The sequence below is a fragment of the Uloborus diversus genome, chromosome 9, assembly GCF_026930045.1.
Source record: "Uloborus diversus isolate 005 chromosome 9, Udiv.v.3.1, whole genome shotgun sequence".
In the NCBI taxonomy this organism is placed as follows: Eukaryota; Metazoa; Arthropoda; class Arachnida; order Araneae; family Uloboridae; genus Uloborus; species Uloborus diversus.
In genome coordinates, this window is record NC_072739.1 from 158,765,578 (window position 1) to 158,783,293 (window position 17,716).

At 33.4% G+C, this 17,716-nt stretch overlaps 1 protein-coding gene across 3 annotated transcripts in view; it reads left to right on the plus strand.

Annotated features, from left to right (window-relative positions):
• The window catches only part of LOC129229449 (uncharacterized), a 42,206-nt gene extending 24,490 nt beyond the window's left edge, over positions 1 to 17,716 (plus strand). Inside the window, exons 2-4 of one of the 3 annotated variants that reach the window (XM_054863758.1) lie at positions 4,509 to 4,778; positions 9,822 to 10,146; positions 15,566 to 17,716. In XM_054863758.1, coding sequence (XP_054719733.1) covers positions 15,685 to 17,535 — 1,851 coding nt within the window. In that variant the 5' untranslated portion in view covers positions 4,509 to 4,778; positions 9,822 to 10,146; positions 15,566 to 15,684 and the 3' untranslated portion in view covers positions 17,536 to 17,716. Of the gene's footprint in view, positions 1 to 4,153; positions 4,779 to 9,821; positions 10,147 to 15,565 lie in introns of those variants that run through there. The other 2 variants (XM_054863757.1, XM_054863760.1) reach the window with 2 other exon arrangements.

Consider the following 17,716-nt stretch of genomic DNA (forward strand, 5'->3'; position numbering starts at 1 on the left):
AAACCTGTTTTAAACTGTCTTTTGTATTCATTTGGTGTAGAGCTAGAGTTTCATCAAAAAATTTAAAGCTTCTACAATTCAGTGGCGCAACCAGAGGGGGTGAGGGACAACCCCAGAATGCTGATTAGAATGTTTCTCAAAAGCGTTTCTTACAACTAAAGAGAATAATAGAACGGACCTTGGAAAAACGAAGTTATTTTAATAAGTTGAAAAAAGAATGTCGCGAAAAAAAAATCTAAATTTCTTTTGAAAAGAACTTTAAAATAAAAATTTTTCAATCGTGGCGGTTTACTGATCAGTTAATTACATCCCCACCATTTTTTTTTTCTTTTTCCTAGTCGGTCTAAAAATAAATGTGTTCATAATTGGGAAGTCCCCTTTTTCCCCGCCGAAACCTTTAAATAGTGTCTCAAATCTCATTTTCGGGGCTTGAATTCCGAAAAAAATTCCAGGGGAAAACTACCTAACACCTCGCATTCTAAAGACATCGAGAATCGTTTAATATTGCTTTTTTGAAGCTTCAAATTTGAAAAATTGCCGAAACCCTAATGCTACCAAATATGGTCTGCAGTCATGTTTTTAAAAACATCAATTACAAAAAATTTCTGGACAAGGGCCCGAATGCTCTCGTATATAGGAAATCTAAAAATGAAAAAAATTACAATTTCGAAAAATTTTAAGGGGGAGAGCATTAAAATACTCGTCACTGAATATCGCTTAAAAAACTTCGTTTCCTAGTACTTCAATTTCGAAACAATTTTTTGGAAAGAGCCCCAGAACCCCACTGCTCGTAACATCATCAAAGTTAGTCTTTACCTGCGTTTTAGGAACTTTAATTTTGAAAAATTGGGCGGTGGGGTGATCGATTTCGATCTATTTTACAAAAAAAAAAATCGATTTAGGGCAGCCTCCAAAAAGTCCCCGTCTGTTACCTTACCATCAGCAAATATCGCCTATAATCGCGTTTTTAAATCTTCAATTTCTAAAAATTTCCGCAGAAAGGCCCTTGAACCTTTCTTCCCCCGTAACATCATCAGATGCCGTCTAAAAACTATACGTTCTTAAAGCTAATAATTTCAACATTTTTCCGGGGGAGAGCCCCCAGACCCCCCTTTATCAATTGGCCAAAAACTTTAGGATTAAAAAAATATAAATTGAAAATAAGTTTTTTTTTTTTTTTAATATTTTCCGAAAATTATACTTGCAAAATTTGTAAAGCAAAAATATTTTTTTATAAGAAGCGTTAAAAAGAATAAGATGTAAAACTCAATTTCTACGGTTAGTTTTTTAATGAGTAATTTCATATCCCCCCCTCCCCCCATAAACATAAACTGCTAAAAAAGTTCCCCTCCCAAATCCACAGTCCTGGATCCGCCCCCTGCCTGGTTTTGTACCCTTGTGTACCCTTTAACGGCCAAGTCACACAACATTAACTATAATAATAAAGAAATCGCAGTAAGGAACCTTAGACTTGTCATGACTTTGTCTAGATTTCACTACTTTTTAGAGATAAACAAGCAGCTCCATCGAGACTTGGCTAGTTTTTTACAGAATGTTTTTGGTGGGATTTCACTTCTTTTTTGTAGAAACATTTAATTTGTGTAATGTTCGAGTAGACTAAAGTTAGGCTAGATTAAGTTAGAAGATGGTGTCCCCACTACGCTGGGACTTTTGCAATGACAGTGGATTTTTTTATGTACCAATACTAGAAGGGGGCATTACCATATCTCTAATACACCTGAGGGTTTCTTCATGAGATACTTCAGCTTTCGATTTTTGACATCAAATGAAGCAGCCCGCCAAGTTGAATATTTTTTTGTAAAGGTTGTATGTCGACCTCTAATAGATTGGTTGGGCTCTTGTGTTTTCTAATCAGGGTCACTATCCAGATCTTCAATTAGCGTAGTTTTTATAGTTTTTTCCTTTATGTGGCCATCAAACCCTAACTCTGTACCAAATTTCACCTCTCTGAGTTTATGGGAAGTACTAGTTCTATTTTGATGATCATGAGTGAGTGAGTGAGTGTCATAAATGCGAAACTTGGCGAGAACCACTCCTGCCAACCCCTTGTTACGCTACTGCTTGTGATTGAAAAAAAAGTTGTTGTAATGAGAAATCTAGTTTTATTTTTCTTTTGAACTTAAAATATTTAACTGTTTCTTACGAAGTTAGAACAATACTGTAAGACTAGAATCTAGTTCTAAATTTCAGAGACTGGAAAATGTAAATGAGGTGCCTTAAATAATTTTAATTGTTCTATAATCCTTGAAAAGAATTAGATAACTCTTAGAAACTCCCAAGCAAAGTGTGCTTCAATTTTTTTTTCGTATCAAGTGAATAAATTATGAGTTGTTCTAATGGGCAGTATGTAACTTTCTTGTTACTTTTAAATGTGTACACAATTTCTTTTAAATTTATTACTTTTGATCATTTTATATTTAATTCATTGTTGTATGTCGTTGGGTTTTTAGGTATAATCTAAAGCATATTACACCAACAGTGAATGTTAGCCAGTAACAATGCATTACTTTTTCTACTCTCTCGCTCTTGGACTTCTGTCCATTGATTTGTTGACCGAAAAAACAATTTTTTACTGTGTATTATCTTATTTTGCAAAAGCGTATATTACTTTTAAAAAATTCATTTGCCTATTTTCCCCCGAGGTTTTTTATCAATCAAGATTTTCATCCCTTTTAAGACTTCAAAATGCAGAATTTTATATCATTTTTGCAAAATTTCCTTCGGGGCAAAACCCCCCTGACCCCTGAAATTGGAGATATTCTATACCCAGCTTAAAAGGGAGCCTTGTATCACTCTCTTGATATCACTTTCCTTAAGATCAATTCAAAAAGAACAGCAGGCAACAAATTAATAAAAAACGACAACGCAAAAAAAGTTAAAGCATGGCCTTATGTGTCACTGGAAAAAGATTTAAAAAGATGTGGGGAGGCGGAGGGGCATTTATAAATGATCTTTTTCGACACCGACAGAAAGTTGCCAAGACCGCAAAAGGGACCTCATACCTGAAATACCTCAGGGACCCCGTTTAGTCGAAATCCGGCCCCTCTCTAAAAAAGACTGCTCTCCCGCCTCCCCCCCAAGGAACTCGCTTCTTAATTTGCCTATGCTTACATAAAAGTGTTTTAAGCACAGAATCATCGTGGAAAAAACGTAGAGTTTGTTTTCTTCCAAAATCCCCAATGTTCTCCAAACTTCTGGGTTTATTCCTCAAAAAATCCCGGGCTTATTCCTGCAGCTCCAAAAATGTAGGTTTTTTTGCATGTCTAGCCAAAATAGAGCAGGCAGGATCCAGCTTTCAGTTTTGTGTATGACTATTGACGAAAAGTCATGGGGTCAAAAAGCAAATTTTGGTCATAAATAGGTGTCAGATGTAACTTTTCTGCAATAAAAGTCCCCAAAATGCAGCTTTAAGCTATATTTGGTCACTAAAAGGAGTTTGTGACCCCTCCCGCTCTGCCAGAAAGACCATATTCTCTCCGAAATTTTCAAGTAGAAGACAGTTGTTTCAAAGAAATTAAATGCTATGAAATTTAGTTTCTAATTCAACAAAAGAAGACACGTTTTTTTCTGTGCTCCATAGCCAAAATTTTGCCTCCGGCCGTAATTTTAAATTAAATTATGTTACTCATGTTTGTGTGTGGCAACGCCTTGTGTTCAACTATTAAAAAACACTAGGGACAGCAAACATGCGCATCATCGTTCGGAGGCTAACCTGTGCCAAAATGGCGAAAGTAATATTAAAATACCAAAAACAGTAGCCCTTTATGCATTTTTGCACGAATGTAATAGCCTATCTCAGCGATTTCCTTCCGAAACAAAAAGAAAGCTAAATGCTTTGTGTGGAATTGTTAACCACTTATGATTTAATATAATTTCTAATAGTTTCTAGGTTTGTGATCGGCTCTTTTTGGCTTGCGATGTGAGGCGATAAATTGATAGGTTATGGTTGTCTCGTAGTGTTAAAAAGTACTCTTGCGTTCTTCAAAATGCTGGGATGCTATTGGGTGTTGTAGCTTCTGTTTCTGCGTAGCTGCAAAAGTAGACGTATACTTATACAAAAGTATTCCTTTCACAAAACTGCTAAATCTGTCTATAGGGCTTCAAAACGTGCCTAATTTGAAAAATGTAACTATAAACAGATTGCTATTATAACTCTAGTTCGCGTTATGACCTTTGTTTGAAGAGTCCGATGATTTAAAGAATAAATATTTTCAACATGGAAGAAAGTGAAAATGAGAATGTTATTATTTGCGAGACTGTACCGTTCCCGAATAATGAGGAAGAAATCGCAACAAGCTTTTTTGTTATTGAGCAGGAGGATGCGAATGGAAATGTTCAAAATACAAGCATGGAAAGTAGTGAAAATAACGTGACAAATAACATTGAAATTCCCATAGATGATGAAAATGCAGTTATGTATGAAGTTGAACAATTAATGGATACAGAATCGCCAGCAGTAAATTCTGAAACTTGTGCTCCCGTTTCAGAGAACGAAAATGCAGAGGATCCTGATGTCGTTGTGAAGGAAGGTGATCAATTACAGTGCCCACATTGTCCGAAAAAATTTAACCGAATTACGAATAGACGGCGACATATTAGATTGGTTCACAAGGTTCCTGGTCGTTCGCAGGGGTCTCATATCAAGTGCATTGAATGCAATGTATCCTTTCAAGTTATCTTTAGACTGCGTGATCATTTAAGCACTGTCCACAAACTAAAAATGGATGAAGAAGAAATGCAATTTCCAAATATGAATGGTAATGTTCAAATCATTTTTTGTTGTTGTCAAAGTAGTGTATTGGTATTTGATTTCATGTGTATTGTTTAATTCTATTGATGAAACTTTCTTCCTCATTAACCTTAATGTTTGATGGATAACATTTCAGCATGAATTTACAATAAAAAGGAAAATATTTTCCAGAATTTCAGAAAAATATCAATTTAAAAACTTAATTAACTGAATTAATATTATGTTTTTCCAATTGCAGTGGGGTTTGACAAAAGGAAAAAATTACAGAACTAGAATTTTGGCGGCCATCCATAATCAGTTGACTCGGCAAAGGGGTGGTATCTGCAGTAGAGCTCAAAATGAGAAATTGAAGATTAAAGTTTTACAACTCGTTTCTTTGATTTATGACTGAAAAAAATGCTCAACTTGCGGTAGTTGGTTCGTAAATAATTTATCTGAAATCCGTAAGAAAGCATTTTTATAAAAATCTTAATTTAAAATTAATAGAGACGTACCGAGTAGCACTTTGGTCGAGTACCGAGTTACCAAGTACCAATTATGTTTTAAGAAGAACCACCGACACACATGTGATGAATTTTGAACTTATTAGAACAGTAATATAGACCTCCTTGTCCTTATAATAGTGTTTAAAACTGAATTCCTGCTGAAATTTAATCATGCATTATATAAACAATTTTGTTTGTGTCAAAAATTTTACAAAAAAATTATTTTTAAAATTAAAAAAAATAAATAAATAAAAATTATGATTAATCAAGTTAGAATTAAAACAAATTACTCTACCAATCAATTAAAGTTCTAGTCTGCCAAACATGAATAATTTTTAAAAGCAGATAATACAAATGTGCAGGAACACTGCAGACACGTGTTTCTGATCCCCTCTCCTCGTTACAAGGAGCGTCTTTTTCAGTGTATAACATGTGAGCTAAAGAATGTAAAGACATTCGACAAAAAAATCTGACTTTTGTCGGATGCCTTTAAATCCACGAGCTCCCATTTTGTGCATTGAAAAAGGAATTTCTTGTAACGCCAAAACATGTGTCTGCAGTGTTCCTGCACTGTGTTTTTAACGTTGTTTTATTTCCTTTTATTTTTTAAGCAAAGGTATTTTTATATTTTTTATAACTAATTTTTGTTTGTAGCAAAAATCCATTTTTAATATTAAAAATTCCATATTTTCTATACTTACTTTTTTGCATAATTTTTAATAAATAAGTTTTATTACCTTCGGGACATTAAAATAAAGATTTATTCCATTGAAGCATTACAAACTTCATTGTTCTCAAAATTTAAATTTGACTTATAAATTTTAATTATAAATGATTGCCGAATATAATGCTTGCTCTTTTTTTATAAATTTTAGTATCTGTCTTGGACAATATTCAATTTTTCGCAACTACTCGGTATTGGCCGAGTATCTGATCAGAATTTGGCCGAGTGCCGAGTACTCGGCAAATTGACCGAGTACCGGGTAGTTACCGAGTACTCGGTACGTCTCTAGTTACGGTTCTTCCATTTTTTGAGATACCGTTTCCATTAGTTGAGTGCAGAAATTGTTGTAGGATTTACTTTTAAACACTCGTTTAAAAGTGGAGTTTGGGACCGAAAAATTGTTGATTTGTTGAATAGGGGGTGGTTCCCTTTTTAGCCAGAGTGTCCTTAATGTTGGATTAATATCATTTCAGAATGAATTTACAATGAGAAGGAAAATTGAAGAAGCAGAAAAAAAGTATTGAAATTAATATGTCTTTCCGCATCATTAACTGGTTACACAGGCCTGTCATTCGAGGGGCAATCCCCCCTCCCCAATTTGAGAAGTGAATATTTATTATGCATTGTGAGCTTCAAATAACATGCATTGAATAGTGGCTGTATATATGAGGCAGTGAGAAGCAAAGAAATGTAAATGGACTAAGTTTCTAGCAGCACCAACCAGGGCTATCCTAGGTAGGCTTTCATTATTATTATTTTTTTTTCCCTAAATCACGCTGTACAACGGCGGCACCTTCTATGGCTAGTAGTACTATCTCTTGCCCCAAAACAGAGGAAAGGTCCACTTACCTTTTGTACTGGTTATGTCAAAAATTGATTTTTTTCACTTAAATCTCTTTGCTTGTCACTGTCTCATTTTTTTGTATGAAGTTATACAAAAGAGAAATACCAAACAATGGATATTCTTAAATCCAATTTACTCTCAACTTCTCTAATAGACTAAACCTCTTTCTTCTTTTTTTTTTGTTAATACTTTTATGCAAACCATCTTTTGACAAAATGATTCGTAGCATGAATTGGCTTGAACTTGCTTCTACCAGGCTGCAATGTCAATTTTTTTATGAAATATTACATTTATGAAATAGGAGGCTGTCTCTTCAAATTTGATTTTCCTTATGTTGTACAAAGAGTAGGAAATATTTGTCTAATGGCAGTGTTTATGTCCCTCGAAATATTAGGTTTTTACTGTTAAAATAATGTACTTATTTTTCCGTTAAATGTACTTGGCATGTTTTAATTTTTGAGTTTTTGGATTTATTTATCACTATTACAAACTAAAAATTTTGTTGTTGTGTCATTCAATAACTTAAATTTCTGAATGCTATAGTTGTCATATACTTGTAGATATCGCCAATGGTTTAAATAAAAATGTAAATTGTTTTCACACCACCTTTTTTATTGCCGAGTCGCCCCATTCCCCAAAGTGAATTCAACTACGTACCCTTTGGCTCGGATCTATAAATTTGAGACCCCCTGCAAAAAATCATCAGGGCCCTTAACTGACCACCAGATTGCCCCCCCCCCCCCCCAAAAAAAAAGAAATAAAAAAATTAATGACAGGGTTCATACATTCCTTCAAAGCTCCTCCAATACTCCTTCATTTAGGAAAGTTTTTTGAAGCGCCCTTCAAACTTTGTCATTTTGGTTTTAACTCCCCTCAAAACTCCTTCTTTTTTAGTTCAAGTCTACATATTCTTCCGCCATGACAGTAACTTATAATACTTTGATCGACAACTAACTTCGTCACAAGGGCGATTTTAATGTAATTTCGTGCCTTTTTTTAAAAAATAAAGATGTGATTTACAAATAGAACGTAGTTAAGTCATAAAAGTTGAAGGTGACAATTTTATTAGAAGACTAAAACGTTTCCTAAGTGAAGTAAAACATGCTTAATCAGTGCTTGGCTATTTTTTTCAAAATTTATGATTGTTTTTCCTCTACCACATTCTCAGCAACAAAAGTCGGGTTGTCTAATTGTTATTTAAAAGATTTAAAACTACATAAGTAGATGTACTTCATTAAGTGATTATGTTAAAAAAACAATCGATTAGTAAATCACAGTTATGATATTGTAAAAAGGGTCATCCGCAAGTGATGTCATGCCTTGAGGAGAAGACGAGCTCATAAAATTGTGACAAGGGGGATAGAGAAGGTGACAAAAAGTAACATCACACAGTTATTGTAACAATTAAAAAATATGACATGTGAGGATAAGAAGTAGTTAAGTGATTGTGACACTTTGTGATAAAGGGGGAGGGGGGGGTCAAATATGTTGAAAAAAAAGTGACATCATTAAAATATATTTATGTAATGACAGCTCATTAGTACTCCTTCAAAACCTTATTTCACTTCTTCATTTTATAGGATGTTATCAGTTGGAGTGACCTTGGACCCCTGATATATCTGGATGCTAATTTAATGTGTAACAAATATATAGACTTTCGTATCCGGCCACCTACACCCATTTATGTCCATTGTGCATTCAGAGGGACATGAACAACTCAATCAGGGATACGCGTCACCCCATGCATCATGTTATTTCTGCAGACAGGGTGCAGAAACAATGTTCTAACTTCTCTAACTAACTACTCCACATTTGTGGATTGACTTGCAGGATTTGGGCTGTAAATTACCTACAGGATTACTCCACACATTAGTAGAGCCCATGCCACATTTCTACCCGGTGGCTGGGGCACAACACAATAATAAGAACGTATACCACTTACTTTGGCACTTCAGTGTGAAGTTTAAAAAATCCCTCTGTTTTGCTTTGCAAGCATTAAAATTGTAAGACAAATCACATTTTGAAATAGTTTCTCATCTATCCATCTTAATTCAAAGCTTTTAAAGGAAGATTAGTACTTACAGTAAATAGAAAATACCAGATGGCTCTTGAAAATGCAGCTGTTATGCAAACCATGAAGCTAGCAGAAGTGCAGGATAATGCACTTTCTTTTGATTGTGAAACATAGTTAAATGTGAAAAACTAATTGTAATATTGGAGCTTTAATACTCATTGCAGATAAAACTCATTCTGAAGTTTTAATACATAGATATATTCTGAATATTAAGTTTCAAAATTTGTGAAATGATCTATATAACGCAAAAGCTCTGGTCCCAAGGTGTGCGTTATAACGGTCTTCTACTGTACACACATTCGATTTTCAGTTTTCTTATGTCTTCTAAGTAGAAAATTATGTATAAAAAAATGACCATTTTAATTTTTAAATTTTCTTACTCATTTTGCTCATTTTCCAGATTACATGGACCCTGCAAATAAAGGAATTTTTTTTAGATCAACCAGCCTGCTATTACATTTAAAACATGTCATATAGTAGTATTTAGAATTGTTTGCCTTTTTCACTTTAAAAATGTTATTGAAAAATCTTTAGATATTTTTAATGAATTTTTATACCATGAACAGAATTTATAGGTTCTTTTCTGCTAGATGCACTAGACACATTTTTTATTTTCGGCAATTTAATTTATTGCTATTGCTAGCTAAAAATTTTGTATTTACCCACATTCAACAATTGCAAATTCGAACATTTAGGGTTGTAATAGTTCTTGTAGATATCACTGATTGCTTTAGCTTAGAAGCATTTTTTCTAAAGTCTCAAATATAGGAAGTTCAAAAGTCGCCGAACGAAGCGAGGTTTAATGGAACCCATCTATAATTAATTTTATTTGTGCCAATCCTTTTTTATTACAGAAATGTTTGAATTTTGATGAATTCAAAACTTATGTTGATAAAAGTTCTTTTTCCCCTTTCTTCTTACAGCATTTAAAAAATGGAAATGTGAAATGGAAAGGAAGACTCTTTGTTCCTTTACATTAAGACACGGGACAAAAAAGGGTGTCTTAGGAGCTAGGTATTTCTATTCCTGTCATCGTTCTGGCAAGTATGCTCCCAAGCGCAAAGGTCCTAGGCAGCGAATGATAAAACATCAAGGATCTTGCAAAATGGGAATATGTTGTACTGCTGCCATTCAAGCCCAGGAAACTCCTAACGGAGTTGTAGTAAAAATTCTGTCCATATCATTATGGGCATGGAAAAGAAACAACTTACATTAAATTGACTCCCGAGGAACGAGTTGCTATTGAAGGTTTGTCTGTTACTTTTTCCTTTTTAAAAAAAAATTATGTTTCAGTAACATTTTACACTTCTCAATATTTAAATAAAGTTTAAAAATTAGTTTTGGCTATGTAGCTCCTCAAATGGCTGATTGTTGTTAATTTCTAAATTTATTCAAAGGTAAGTATGTTGGTTTAATTTTTAACTGTGTAAAACATCTTAACCCTTTTTGAAGCTAATCTATGCTGAGGTATTTTCCTAAAAAAAAAAAAAAACTTAAAAAAATCCAAAATGCAATTTCACTGTTAAATGTTATTTCTATTTTCATGTTATTTTGAACTTTCTGTCGAGTTTAAATATGCATGTTCTGTCTTCTGATAACCTACTGATATTAGAGACTATCTGATTGATTTGCATACTGACTGAACAATAGCTAATTTTCTTGCATGGCTACATTTAATTAGATGAAGAAGCAATTCCTTGAAGCTCTGAATTGTGTGCTCATATAACTTGTAAAGAGGGGTGGGGGAGAGTAGGGACACCTGGTGCACACTCCTGCTTGTAAATGTTTTTTTACTCTTGATTGATTGACTCAAGTTTGCAGTTAAACAGAGGTGAATATTTACCAGTTGTAAGAAGAGTGTTCATCTTTCTCTTGCAATTCTAATAATGAAGCCAATATCGTTAAGAGATTCATCTGTTAAAAATTTGTGTTATTCTATGTCATTGATGAGTAAGGATTGAGATGCCTTGAGAATTACTCATGCAGAAAGAAAAGTGAAAAAAACTTAAATCTATGGAGCATTTCCCCAAGTTTTATCTTGAGCTCCTCACAGCAAAATCGAATGCAAGTTAAATTTGAAAAAGATTCAATGGTAGAGGTTGTTCCTGTTGGAAAAAGACTTTTCAGGCATTTGTTTCATACAAAATTTGGATTAAAAGTTAATGTTGTCTGCTTAATCTGAAGATTTTGTTTATAAATTTCAACTATTTTTTGCATTTGTTATAGTTAATTTTATTGTAATCTTGCTAATGATCTTTGGTTTAGTACATATTTGTTAAAAATTGTTAGCATCATCAGAATATTTAAGCATATTACATCATTAGCCAATTTCTCTTGGTTTTTTCGCCCCACCCTTTTTGCTTCCTCCTAAATGTAAGCAAGTACTAAAAAATAGTAGGAAAAAAAAGTTTATTGATTACTATTTTTTTCTTAGATCATTACAAAAATTTCTTTTTAAAGACAATATCCTATCTCTCTAACTTTTTACTGCAACTTAAGTAATCCTAACTACTAATACAGATTGTGCATAGCACATAAAATAGCAAGACTTTTTAGTTGCCAATGCACCACAAAAAAACTTGTTTTATTTTACTTTATTTCTTTAATTTTTTTTTTTTTTTTTTGTAACTTAAAAAGTAAAAAGAAAAAAACAATACACTAATTTCGCATACTGCAAGAATATGGCATAAGTCCATGTGATTTTCAAAGCCATACATACGCTACGATAGCTCTTCTAGTATTTTCCGGTTTTCCGCCATAGTTTTCTGGTACCGGAGTGGAAAAAGTGCACGCAAAAGCTAATATTTATTGTGATATGTTTTGTGCTGCTACTTATGTCGAATTTTTCTAAATTGGCTATCATTTACTTATAATCAGGGCTGTGGAGTCAGAGTCTGACTGATTTTGGGGTAAAGGAGTCGGAATCGTTTGAAAACATGGTCATTCCGACTTCAAATTTTTTTATTTCTTTAATTTTCACGGACTCTCCTTACATTTTTTAAAAAACGGACTACCTATTAATTTGATTACACGCTACTAATAAGAAAATGGCTGTCATTGTGGCAACCAGCTGGCTTGATTGTTTATCTAGCTTTCTGTAATAGCTACCCATGCCGTCTTCTAGTTTGCTTATTTTTTGACTTTATTTAAGTGATGGCAACTGTCAGCAAACAGTTTTGTTGCCTAACATTCCCTAAGTAATCACATTCAAATAAAAATAATATATTTTTTACCTTGTTCTCAGTTATAAAATAGTAAAAAGAATGTATGAATGGCTTGAGCAAGTCGGGAAACTTCTGAGGGTGCTTGGTAAATTCAAATAAGTTTTGGCTTAGCCCAAAAGCGTAAATCCAAAAGATCCGATGAAATATAAATGTTTTTTTTAATCTAAAGCTTATCACTAAAAACTAGTTATCAAAAAGTTCAAAATGAAATCAGTACATGATTTCTTGGTTACAACACTCAATAATAGTTAATCCTAAAATCTTCTTATTAAGATTAGTTCTAAAGCTGCCAATCAGGGTTGGCAAGGTTTTGGACCCAAGGGTAAAAACCACGGTAAAACCCCTGGTTTTTACCGTCCTGTCCAAAACCCTTGTGTCCAAAAGTGTCCAAAACTATATTTTTAGAGAAATTGTATTTTTTGAGAAAACATCAAAAACAAAAAATGTATCAAAGTAATGTTTTATATTGAACATTTATTCAATGTGAACATTCAACTTATTTATGCAGCTGATTTTAATCTAGTTACATAAAAGTTGAAGTCTTGATTAAAATTTCAATTTGTATGCATGGTTTCATTTATTTATATTTTTTTAATTGATAGTAGTAACTAAATTTCTCTATGTTTATGCATGTGCAAATCAAAGCAGGGTTGACAAGCTTTTTACCATCCTGTTCAAAACCCTTGTGTCCAAATTTATCCAAGACTATTTTTGGAAAACTAAATTTTATGAGGAAATAGTAACAGAAAGAACAAAATGCCAAAATTATATTTAGTTAATATTTTTATTCAATGTGAACATTCAAGTATAAATATATGTGTAACTTATCTATACAGCTGACTTTAATCTAGTTAAGTAGAAACTAAATTCTTCATTAAAAATTTCAATTTATACCCATGAGCTTAAACCAAATTTTTCGACATTTATGCAAAAGAAAGTGTTCAAAATATAGTTCAGTAATTGACTTGAATGCAATAAATCACAATTTTTTGTACTTACAGAATGTATTATATTCAAAATATGAACTAAAAAAGAGTAGCATAAGCATAGGCGGATTTATGCTGCGAATTCTGGGGGTGCAACAATTACAGGGATCTAGTGGGACGGGGGGCTTTCATTTGAAAATTTACCTCAAAAATGCTGGTTTTCAATTGGTTTCAGAGTAAATTTTATAGTAGTTTACTGAAATGATGTGCAAGAACTTGAAACAGTTTTAATGGTTTTTGATAAAGTATATAGCAATAGTCACGTTTTTTTTTTTTTTTTTTTTTTTTGACTTTATTAGCCATGGTTGTTTCAAAGTAAAAGAAATTGTAATGATTGTTCTTTGTACCCATAAATATTCAGTTACAGAGTAAACAATTATTCAATAACACAGTGTTGAATACTAAATAATTTAAGAAATGTGTTCATTTATCTTTTTTTTTTTTCAAATGTATAAAAGTACTCTTCTGTTTTTTACGTTGCAAAATTTCTCTTGCACTGGCAAAGTTTAGTGACACACGAAGATTACACTATAAACTGCTTATTATTGTTTTTTTTTTTTTGGGTTTGTTTTCAAGCAAATTAACTTGGATTGTAGATTAGAGAAAAGTTATTTTCTAAATTGTGTATCCGGATGAAAAATTATTAATTTTAATTATTTTCAATATCCAAATAAAAATGTTAGGGGTGCGGCGCACCCCCTGGCACCCCCGTAAATCCGCCTATGAGCATAAGTTTTAGAATATAAGTGTTCAATCATCAATTTCTTGTTCTTTAATCTGATTTAAAAAATAATTTTCATTAAAACGTCATGTAAAACTTATTTTCAAAAGCCATTAAAAAAACTAAGCTTTTTTTTTGGACCTAAATATTGCACATTTAATAACATTCCTTTGAGTTATAAATAGAACTGAAATTTGCTGTCTTGGTAGTGTTGTAAATTTCCTTTCATAACTCTACCAACTGTTACATTAAGTAGTTTTTATGTAATATTGCTATTGGCAATTTGTTTAAAGATATTTCTAAATGAACATTTTGGAGATAAATATTACCAAATATTCATTAACTAAACCTCATTAATATCGAAGTTTATGCATTACGAATTAATTAGATTACACCCCTTTAGCTTTAGCATACTTTTGGACAGTTTTAAACAGTTTTGGACAGTAAAAACCACCTGTCCTGTCCTAAACCAGTTTAGGACAGTCCAAAACCCAACCCTGCTGCCAATAAAACTAAAATTAAGAATTGAGCCAAGAAATGTAGTTATATTAAAGGCCATTAGTACAAAGCTATATACTACCGCATTTTGGGTAAAATTTGCTCCAAATGTACATGTATCCAACCTCTCTCCGCAATATAGTGCAATATTTTCGTTGAAATTTTTAAGATGAAATTTAAGATTTAGGTGATATTATTGGGGAAATTTTTTAGAATTAAAGTATTTCAATTTTTATAAACTCTGAGATTAAGTTGAGGTGGTATCCACTAGATGGGTGTCACCCGGGAAGGGGGAGGACCGCCCCCTGTCAAGAAAAGTTTTTTTACTAAGCAAAAAAAAAAGTCCCTCAAGTTACAGCTTTCAAAAATTGAAAGCACAGGATTTGATCAACATCTGTTGGTTAATTAATTAAAGGGGAGCAAATTAATCCTATTGAATTTTTTTTTTAATGAGATTTTTGAGTAATCTCACTTTTGAAATCGCAACTATTGGATAATTTTATTTTCAAATTGAATTTCTAACGTTGTATACATCTTAGGTTTACAAGAAAATACAACGTGAAAATTTCATAAAAAGAAATTAATATTTCAGTCTCTGTTTAGGGTTTTTTCCAACTTCCCATGAGGAAGGGGGATTTGGAAAAAAGAAAATAAAAAAGCCGGAGTTGGGGTCGGACGTTTCAAAATCCAGGAGTCAGAGTCTGCAATTTTTCTTCCAACTCCGCAGCCTTGCTTATAATAGCTTCATTCACCCTACTTAACTTTCTGTACCATGTTTTAATTTTGTTGATTGTGTGGCAATAGCTTTTTCAGTTATATATGAACTGAGGCATATTTATTATTAATCACGATGTTTTAGCTTTCATGCTAGACTCATATTGGCTCTCCACTTTCCTGCTGTTAGTGGCGATATACAATTGGAAACAGTTTTTTTTTTTGTAGAAAATTTTAAAGGAGTTATCTTAGTTTGCCTACAATTTAACATTTTATCTAGGCTTGCCGAAGCATTTGATCAGAGTAATCACTCTGCTATAGAAAAATGTTGCCAAAAATTTGGATATTTAAGTAAAAATCTTAATAAAGGTAGTACTTATACATCAATTACATTTGTAATTTAAATCACCATGAGCAATAGTGTAAAACTACTGAAATTTACTGAGCCTGCTGTTGAAAAACCTTTCTCTAAATTGATATCTCTGCTGCCTATATTTTATGTTAATCATTTATTTTATTTTCAGAGAGTGTTGAGAAAGGTGTTCCTTTTGAAACCTTGCTTAGTGAAATACGTGAGAACAAGTCTTCAAAAGACCATTTTCAACTCTTTCTGTTGAAGAAAAAGGATATTCGTTCCATCAATATGGCTTATGCATATGAAGAATTCAATACAGAAATGAGTGATGCCGATAGTGTTGACCGTTGGATTAGTCTTTGTTGCCAGATGGAAGTTTCACCGATTCTTTTTTATCAAAAAGAAGATTTTGTCGGTGGGGAAGGAAAGCACGATGAATTTTTGTTAGTTATAATGACAGAATTTCAGAGACAAATTCTTTTAAATTCTGCGAGACAGATTGTTTGTGTCGACTCTCTTTATCGGAAAAAAGGAGGCCGTTTTTACCTTACTGTTATGTTTATTATGGACGAAATGGACTTAGCTTTCCCCGTTGCATTCTGCATAAGTAACAAAGTAGATAAGATGGTACTTATCCAGTTTTTTGCATCCATTTCTCAGCAGACAGGTTCCCTGGAATGCCAATACTTCATGTCCGACAGCGAAAGTTGCTACTATGAAGCTTGGAAAGAAGTGATGAATGACGAATCTAAGTGGATTTGGAGTTTGTGGTACGTTGACAGCAGGTTTCGAACTCAGTTGAAAATTTTTAAAGGTGATACTCAAAAGAGGCAGGACGTATACAAAGTAATGAGAGTTCTCCTTGAATGTCCTAATCAAATTGTGTTCAACTGCATGTTTGAAAATTTTATCAAAGACCTTATGTCAAGTCCAACTTCAAAAGACCTTGGGAAATTTATACAGTCAAAATATGGATCAAATTTCGAAATGTGGGCTAGATGTTACCAGAAAGACATTGAACTGGGTACAGTGATTCACTTAGAAATAATGCATCGGACACTGCGGTACTGTTGCCGTGAAGGTCGGAAAACGAGATTAGATAAATTTATATATGTTCTCATGAAACTAATTCGTGATAAAATGCTTGATCGATTGTCCAATGTTTTAGATGAAGAAAAGATAACAATGGCTGTTGAAGCAATAAACACATGTCACACAATGGGATTAGAAATTGTGCCAGAAAACATTACTGTTCTCTCGGATAAAATTTGGCTCGTCCGTTCCGAAAATCCTGATGAAAATGCTTACGTGACTGTTGACAATGCTACTTGCCTAGAACATTGCAATTTAAAATGCATTGAATGTGATATATGTGTGCACATGTACTCATGCACTTGCCTTAACAATTTAATTAATGCAAATATGTGTGACCACATACATGCCGTTGTTTGGAACTTTGTATCGCCACACTTCAGCCCTGCTGCTTCGGACGTCGACGACATAATGCAGGAAGTGGCCGATACTCCATCTGATGTCCTTGAAATATTCAAGAAGGACGAAAGCTATGACGAACTTCTGCAAAGTGTCCTTAAAAGATCTCATCAAGTGTATAAACTGGTTCAGGCCAGTAAAAACAAACTGAACTCGTTAAACTTGGGAAAGCTGTTGAATAAAATGAACGAATGCGTTGACATTTGTACTGGGAAACATACGGAACCAGAACCTCCTAAGCCACCACCTCCTGCAGTTCCTGCTTTTCCTTACCCTCTAGTTTCCTCTGTTCCTCGGCCTGCAGCTTCTATGCCCGCCACTTGCCGTTCTATCCCCTCGAATGCTGCTTCTCCCATTCGTTTGCCAGCTCCTGTCAAGGCTTCAAGTTCGTCCTCTGGCCCTCCCCCCAGCTCTTCTGTTGCCCCCACTTCTCTTTCTCCTGCTAAGCCAGATGCAGTTACAATTACAAGCATAAGGCCTCCTGATGGAAAGCCAGTTTATGTTCTGCAGCCAGTTTTTGGGAACAATGCATCAGTCGTTCAACCACAGTTTATGCAAACTCCATTCCTTCAAGGTTTGCAAGGGCAATTCATCCAAAACGCTGCTGGTGTTCAGTATGTTGTTGTGTTGCCAGATAAATCCAATTAAATTTCAAAGTTTTAAGAACAAAACAGTTCTTTTTTTACAATGAGCCCCTTGTAAAAGTATTTTTAAAAAAAATGTTGACACTGTGTGAAGGTATTCACTGACTATCATCATAAAGGATTGCATATTTTGTTTCAAATTGTAAAAATTTGCATTGTCAAGAAAAGTTTTTTTAAAGAATATA